The sequence below is a fragment of the Pundamilia nyererei genome, unplaced genomic scaffold (assembly GCF_000239375.1).
Source record: "Pundamilia nyererei isolate P.nyererei 1_Seehausen unplaced genomic scaffold, PunNye1.0 scaffold00036, whole genome shotgun sequence".
Classification (NCBI taxonomy): Eukaryota; Metazoa; Chordata; class Actinopteri; order Cichliformes; family Cichlidae; genus Pundamilia; species Pundamilia nyererei.
Genome location: NW_005187437.1, coordinates 771,204 through 779,431, shown reverse-complemented (window position 1 = coordinate 779,431; position 8,228 = coordinate 771,204). Strand labels below are relative to the sequence as shown.

The 8,228-nt window shown below is 40.7% G+C and overlaps 2 protein-coding genes across 7 annotated transcripts in view; both read right to left on the bottom strand.

Moving 5' to 3' along the window:
* The window catches only part of cist1 (colon, intestine and stomach enriched 1), a 6,582-nt gene extending 4,571 nt beyond the window's left edge, over positions 1–2,011 (bottom strand). The window contains exons 1-2 of the mRNA XM_005730214.2: positions 1,902–2,011; positions 1–189 (exon numbers count right to left, since the gene is read on the bottom strand). Coding sequence (XP_005730271.1) covers positions 1–189; positions 1,902–1,962 — 250 coding nt within the window. The 5' untranslated portion in view covers positions 1,963–2,011. The remainder of the gene's footprint in view (positions 190–1,901) is intronic.
* Positions 2,012–3,358: 1,347 nt separating this feature from the next.
* mpv17l2 (MPV17 mitochondrial inner membrane protein like 2) lies at positions 3,359–7,833 on the bottom strand. Of its 6 annotated transcripts, none has more exons than XM_005730208.1 (6): positions 7,651–7,833; positions 6,697–6,915; positions 6,164–6,325; positions 5,785–5,861; positions 5,255–5,383; positions 3,359–4,484 (listed from the first exon to the last, which is right to left on the bottom strand). In XM_005730208.1, the coding sequence occupies exons 1-6, from the start codon at positions 7,724–7,726 to the stop codon at positions 4,386–4,388; spliced, it is 762 nt and encodes a 253-aa protein (XP_005730265.1). In that variant the 5' UTR covers positions 7,727–7,833; the 3' UTR covers positions 3,359–4,385. The 6 variants fall into 6 exon arrangements, with proteins under 6 accessions (XP_005730265.1, XP_005730266.1, XP_005730267.1 ...); XM_005730209.1 differs by having other exon boundaries at positions 7,688–7,833; XM_005730210.1 differs by lacking the exon at positions 7,651–7,833 and adding an exon at positions 7,558–7,636.
* Positions 7,834–8,228: the final 395 nt, after the last annotated feature.

Genomic DNA, 8,228 nt, shown 5'->3' with positions numbered 1-8,228 from the left:
TAGTTGGATGTGTTGTCGTTTCAGCTGTAGTTGGATGTGTTGTCGTTTCAGCTGTAGTTGGATGTGTTGTCGTTTCAGCTGTAGTTGGATGTGTTATTCTTTCAGTGGTAGTCTGGAGTATTGTTGTTGGTGACTGTGGTTTGTTAGTGGTTGTTTGTGCAGTGGATGAGCTGGATGAAGTGGTGGTTTCTGCAGAGCAGCAAACAGCACATAAATATAAGATGCTGCATTCACACCTTATTGAGATAATGATCAAGTGGTTTGTTGGCATCTTAAAGGTGCCAACAAACCACAAAGAAAGTTTTAATTACATTTTTCCATACTTGCACTGGATGTTTTTAATGCATGAGAGCACTAATGCAGACAAGCATGGCTTAATGCTGTGCACTAACCCTAGCCCTTCCTATTGACAGAGCATGGTGTTGTTGTAATCATCAAAAAGTTCTGACACAAAATAATTGCTTTGTATGATTTTTTTCTATAACCAACTTTTAGATCATTGAATATCCCAGAGTTTGAATAGCAAAATACATATCTGATGTCTGACACAGACTAACAGAACGTTGCTGGTACTTAAATTTTTGGTAAACTCTATAATAAGGATATATTTCAGCTGCGTTTTACTCAAAATTATTGCTGAAAAATCTTTTTATTGAGTGCAAAATATAGTACAAAAATAAATCCCAGGTGATTCTGAAGTGGTCATGTAGGCTCTTATTTCACATTTGATTCGTTTTAATCAAGTAACCCTACCTTAACCTAAATATAAGCTTTATTATCACAGATTAGAAATTTTGAATGCTACACCTTTAAATTCACTATTCTGGAGTTTTGCCACTATTACTTAAGTCACACGTAATTAACATGATAGTAATGATGCATTACGCAAAGCTCACTTTCATCATGGAACTCTGTAAGTTTCATCTTCTAGTCACCGCCCACACCCACTCACACCACGTTTATCATAAAATCATGTTAAGGAAGCTACGTATGTTAGATTCACACCCCTGAGACAATAACAATCTATATGTGCATCATCTTTGTGGCCTCGGACTGTTTATGAAGACGGTTTTAGATTTCTTTACGGAGCTGTGTGGGATTGAAGTTTGGCAGGTGTTTGAGTGTAGGCACTTTAGGGTTCAGGTTGGGGTCCTCATCAACACTGTAGCTGCTCTACCTGTTACTGTTTTACCCCTAAAATCCGCTTTGTGTACAAAGAAAACACACCGGAAAACCTTCAAACTATGACGAAGCTGAGATTTTAAGTGGTAAATACATGAGCGTTTAGGAGCTTTAAATCACATAACTGTACTTGTACAATTATGCGATGTGGGCAAAGATCCAGAGGAGCTTAAGGTACGAATGCTGTGACAACTTTCTGAGGCAAGAAATGGCTTTAAACTTGACAAAAGAACAAAAACAAAGTAAATTTCAGAAAACTGCGACATGCTGCAAGTGTCTAAAAGCAGATTGTGTTGGCGCGTAGCAGTGGGTCAGGTAATATTAAAGCAATTGCAACGTGTGTTCAGTAAAGTGTTTGCCACAGGAGGCTCGACTTCAGCTCACTATCACTGATTAAATATTAGCCCCAGTCTACACCCAGGTGTGAACTTCCCCTTATGTTTTACAGATACACGCTTTACTTATGATATGAATTTTGTAGTAATGAACAGCAACAGAATGAATACAAATGTGTCTGTGACAACACACGGTTGCTTCTTATTACACTTAAAACAAGAGCCAGTGCCGCGCTGCCACAGGCAAACCGGCCGACTGTCTCTCACTGCACGAAGCTTCCTGTTTGCATAAATTTGCACTTCTACAAGACTTCAGCCTAACGTTCAAACATATAGAACACAAAATTTTGAGAAGCGAAAACTTGTTGAAAAATGCTGACTTACCACTGATGACTGTCGCTGTTAACAGGGACACCAGCAGAGTGAGGTGCATCGTTGCGGGCATGTTGAGAGGGGAAGTGGCTGCCAGTCATATCAGTGACATTCACAGACAAACGCACATGCACACACACACGCGGTAACTACATCCTTGACAGCAGGATGTGCTCCAAACACGGGCTGTTGCATATCAAGCATTAAACCCTTCACACTATCAGTCAATATTTAAACAAGGTTGTGTGTGTTTGCTTTTGCTTCTATTCCTGCTGCAGGCAGCTGCAGATTAGTTTTTACTTCTAAAATAGATTTTAAACATGAAAGTTGTCTCATGCTGCCAGCTGCAATGACCTATGCTATCCCAGGTCTTTTACTCTGCACTGTGCAGGCTGCTTATGCTGCAGCACAGAGCTGGACACTTTATTTTTGATGAAACAAGAAAATCATTTTGTCCACTGCACGTTTGACACTTTTGTTGAATCAGGTGCAGTGGAGCTTATTTCTGCATGTTATTCTTTTTAAGTTGAGTCTTCAACTTTACTTTCTTTCATTTTTATGCTGTTTTAAGGTTTTTGATATTGTGTACGTCACTGAAACTTTATACATACAGACCAGTCGTTGTGTAAATTTGACTTGTTGGCATCCATCCTTCCCCTGACACCATTTCTGATGAGGCCTCAGTGAACAGTAGTGAACAGTAGCTGAAGGGTCAGGTGTGTCTCTCAGGTCACGTTTCGGGTCTTTTCTGGATGTTTTCATTTTTCAAAACGACGTGACTTTCAGACATCGTTCATCTGCTGTAGATATTCAGTTGTCTCTTTGTTTTTCTTAGGTCACACTGCCATCCAGAGGTTCCCAGCTTAGAGCTCTTTAGGAACCTCCATGCTGGCACAACACAACATGCGGTGTTATCGTTGGCATATTTCAGACTCGGCCAAATAAATGGGAACAAATTATGCATTGTTGTGATGGGCTGCTAGCAACAACATGCCCTGCTAATGTTTCCTCTGAAAATGGTACAGAACAAGGACTGGAGTGAAAATGAGTAAAAAGGCAGTCAATGTCCAAAGGAAACAACTGAAAGAGATCTAGGGAACTATTGCTTAAAGCCACTTTAAAAATCCAAGAAAGTCTGGTTATTGTGAAGGAGAATATTTTAAAATGAGGGGTGGCTCAAGAATTTTGCACAGTATTAAAGAATACATTTTTAAAATGTCATTCATATGAGAATAACTGTAACATTGTCCCTAATATTTCCTGTTAAAACACTAACACAGTGACGGTAATAGCCTCCTCCATTATAAGGAGGGCAAACATCACCATATTTACTTTTGGGTTATAAAAATAAGGGGGGGGGGCTTTATCCCATTTAATTCTCAATTGCTTCAATATTGATAACATGTTGTAACATAATGTGTCCAAACTAAAGTATATGGATAATTAGGATAGAACCACAAAAGTGCCAAAAGAAAGATTTTTTTTATTTGATTTGAATTTATGTGAAAATAAATTCTTCAGCATTCAGAAATCTTAGCAGACTGCTGATACATGGCTTCTCAGTTCTTTTACACAGGTAGTACACCAATGATGCATTTTATGTGGAGAACTCTGGGAAAAAATTTCATATAATAAATACATTATACGAACACAGCAGCAGCGCCGAAGATGGTGTCGCTCCCCACCCTCACAGTGTTTATGCTAACACCATTTATACTGGTTTTTCTCCCCCCATCATCACATAAACTAAATCATCACTGGACCTGCCAAAGCTAAAAAATAAAAATCATCAATAAATTAAACTGGTAGAAATATACAGTCAGTTTTACAGTAACTAGTGAAAAACTACTGCACAGTTAAAAATTACTTATTTTCAACGGTTATTCTATGTGATATGACAAAATACAAATCGATCCATAATCATGCTTCATTTGACCTCAGAGGGTCAAGTTAAATGGAGTGATTGACATTAAAACAAACGCAGCACTGGATGATATATTAAGGCAATGTTCAAAGACATGGTTTGCTGCTGAAGCAGTTATGTAGTAGAGCTCTCTCACATCAATATTGATTGGGTTTTTTTTGGGTTTTTTTTTTATTAAATAAAGCATATTAAAAAAAAATAAAGTAAAAGCATTACTAGAATCAGATTTAAAATTTGGGTCCAATGACTTTTGGGACTTTTTAAACCTTCCCCTTAACAGCCGCTCAATTCACTCTGACAGTAAATGCTGTACCTGAGGGCAGTGAAACAGCTTCTCATCCATGCGCACATCATTCACACATAAACAGACACATTTAAACTCTTTGGGAGTTAAGAAGAAGTGTACCAGCACTTTAACTTCAAACTTCCCAGAGACGCATCAGTTTAAATCTGAGTGACCAACACAGGAACACACACTGTTGCATGAACACAACAGTCCGACAGCAGTTCCAAAGGGAGGAAGAGTATAAATGCATAAAAACAGCAACACGTATCTTCTCTATTGAGCTTCTTTAAGCCTTCTCCTCCAACGGTTCGGACTGTGGCAGCACTTCCTTTTGTACATCCGCAACGTTGCTGTCTAATGCCAGCTCAGCATGGGGGTCGTCTTTCTGTCAAGACAATACAAATCAGTGGATGCATTGACATGATCAACATCACTTCACTTTTGTACATAAGTGATTAGAAAAGTCAGAGATGCAATGAACCTCATGGGCAGCGCTGGTGAGTAAGAGTCCCAATATACCGTATTAATCCTTTTGAGCTCATACTGAGCCTTTGTAGAGCCCCTCAGTTCACCCACTGTCAGCCTCCTGCTTAAAGCAGCTTTCCTCCGACTGGCTGCCTGTATACTGGAACCTATGGTTCAGCAGGGATGGCGTTGGTAGTACAGGGATGGCCTGTCTATCTGCAGGGAGCTCTGCTGTATGATGGAGGCAGCATACAAAGTATGTGGTGCAACCCATCTGTAGATCATTCTCTCTTGTGCTGTTGTTGGTCAACCAGCCGTGGAGAGAGAGTTCATTTGACATTCAAAGAGCTGAAGTGAAACTGTTACAAACAATGAATAGTGTCCACTGTAGCTGCCTGCGTTTTCCATGCTGCTTTTCTTAATCTTTGAAATTTTCTTCTTCCATTCCTGGTGAACTCCACTGTCACACTCTTCCCTATTTCCGCCCACTTGTCAGCCAATCAGCATAGAGCAGAAACATACCATCTGCTACCAGTGACACACAGTTTCAGCTCCATTCGCCATCCCAGAGGAAATGTGTAAGCAGACAGAACACACACAGCTGGGAGGAGCTGCACACAGCACCGTACAGCTGTTAATTGGTAAAATAAGAGGTAACAAAACCAAAAACTTCCTGTGTGGTTGACTTACTCTGTGTTTGAGGTAAGAGAGGTAGGTGTCCCACCCTAAGGTGACAAAGTTGATGTACACGACGCGGAACTTGGGCGAGAGAAAGTAGAAGTTGATCATCTGAGCAGCGGGCCAAACACAGCAGTCTGCCTGTCAGCAAGAACAACACACATTAAGATAAACAAGCAGGTACTAATTACTCAGAGAAACAGACAAGAGGGGGGAAGTATGCTCCGTCTGCTCAGCAGGTTACCAGCTGAGACTGGGAGGTTTTATCTCCTCTGCTGGGTTTTTTTTTTTTTTTAACCTTCTGAGTAACAACAACCTCAAGATTTAAGACAGAAGAGCACAGAGCTAAATTGCTACATGTAACTTATAGTCGTAACTCGTAAAGTTCCTCCGTTTGCCGTGTAGAGCACAGTTATATTTTATGTTACTTAATGTTCAGTTACAGTTTAAACGCTAAATTCTCATCTTCTGTTAAAGACAAAGAAGAATTTCAGTTGGGATGAATGAAGAACAATTAATGTTCAACCTCCAGGTTAACTTACCTTGTAAAATTCCCAGAACTTGCCTCTAAACTCTGCCCATCCTTCGGATAAACTGCGCCCCTCCATGAGATCCATACCTGTGATAAACAGTTTTCTGTCAGACATGCGTCAACGCCACACTTTATTAAAACCACCCTCAGATAAGCGCTCTTATAAACATGAACTGCTAAACTTGAGCCTACTCGAAACAGATACCCTTTGAACCCCATATATGTCTTATACGCGGGGGTTTTCCTTACCCACATCTTTATGCGCAACCTTTGAACACGATCTCTCAAGTGTGCGTGTGTGTGTGCGCGTCACTGACAAACTGTTCATGTGCTCACACCCTGAACAATGTGTGAGAAGCAGGACTTAGTACCAGTAAATTCCTTCTCACCTAAAAAATACCACACGCCCAGGGTCGGGGAAGCAACCAGTTGGTCCACCACAACCTTCTTGACCAAGGTTTTGAGAGCTTTGCCCGCGTACACTTTGTCCAGCCAGATGTACCAGTAGTGCAGGAGAGGACCCATGGAGCAGCCCACGGCAAACATGCGAGCTTTGAAGCCAAACAGAGAACAGCCGTGCATGAAATAAATCATGATAGCCCAACATGAGATTATTACAAAATAGTAGGAGTTCCTTTTTATTTTGTAAGAATTGTTTTTTAAAAAGTGTTTAAGCATAATCCTGTTGGCAGAATCTTTACTGCTGACAACTACATTTGTTTTGCACATGTTCTTTGGCATGCTCTCCTCTGTATCCCCAAATCAAATGATAATTCTAACAACAATGCAGATGCTTTTGTCCAAAATTACTTGAGTTCATTATATTTTTATTTTAGAAACTGTACAGATCTGGAGCTCTCCTGCATATCAGCCAAAATAAGAAAATGGTGTATGACATTAAATGCATAAAACTCTGTGTCACCTGTTCGGCTCCAGTCTCTGATTTTGCCAGGATCCCTGTGTTTCTCCCGAGTCTGCTGTAGGATGTCTCCCAGAGACAGCATCACCCCTCCACTCATGATATTGGTGACCAGCAGGTAGCGGCCTTGGAAGAACGGCCTCCAGGAGAACCGTATCCGGACCAGAAACTCTTTACCCGCACGGGGAAGCATGATGTTCAGACAGGAGAAAGTACAGTCATCTGTGGAGAAGAAGGAAAAAGACAAACATTTAGGGTTCATGCACGGAAAGCCAGCGGATAGGTAGATTCATTGTACTAAACAAATTGTAATAAAAGGAGTAAAACAAATGACACAACTTGATCGTCCAACACAGGGAGAGAGGAAATATAATGCTAGCTGACACGTGGAGGCATGTTTGTTCACCTGTGAGTGTAAATGCACGTGCCTGTGTAAATTACCAGTCAAATACTAAAATATCGTGAGATTTAGCGAGAACACTACTTGGTCCCTATTAATTGTTGATTTTGCGCCGCACTGTTTTCTCACTTAAAACCTAAAACCAATTTTATGTGCACAACGTATATTATATATACACAAACTGCGAACCTCTGTGAGAAGAATACCACATACGTAGTTTAAACACCACTACAGACTTTATTAATCTCCGAAAGTGCTGAAAAAGCTGTAAAGCTCCGAGTTCAAAGTTCAACTATCCAGCTGCTGCTCGTTAGCTAGTTTCTGGTCTAACAGCTCAGAGACGAACACTTTATGTTTTCTGTTTAAAACAATCCAGTCCCGGTCGGCACTGACGTTTACATGAAATTTTACATTCGGTTTTACAATGATACCAGTGAACGCGACATGCAACAGATGAGGCGAACCTGAGCCGGTATGTGCGTTTCCGCGTAGATGATGCGTTTCCCTGACTTAACAACGCAACATTAATAAACCCACAGTCAAACACACTAACCCACCAGCAATGAAGAGCGAAACGACGATTAAAAACCTTACAGGAAAGAGATGTTTTTTTCTTGTATCCGCAGACTGCATCCACGACCTGACGTGCTCTTGGACGGGTGAGCAAATGTCTGATTAGCGCAGTGATGTGATGGCGACACCTGCTGGTCGGGAGGAACAACGGAAACTCGTTGTACAAAGAACACCCACCACCCACGTTCTTGGACACCCCACATTTCTTTATATTTTGCTTCCAAGAAGCCAGACTCTCGTGTAATTTTTTTTAAAGTGGTTGTGAGTAAACGTTTTCCAGACTTTATGATAGTCTTTAAAAGCTTTTCTTGGATATTGGCCGTGTTTTCACCCATTTTGAGTCTAGTCCTTGTTCCTGACCATTTTGAGAGGGATGCTGTTTGTTTGTTAAGCCAGTTAACACTGACATATAAATCACTGAGGCATAGAAGCTACTAGATTCAGTGGATGAACGAGTGCTGTGTCCACACAAGGAGGAATATTGGGACTTTATGTCAAACCAGTGATTTATGGCCCCCTGTCAAATCATTTATGACTTAGGACGGTAATAAAGGAAGTAATA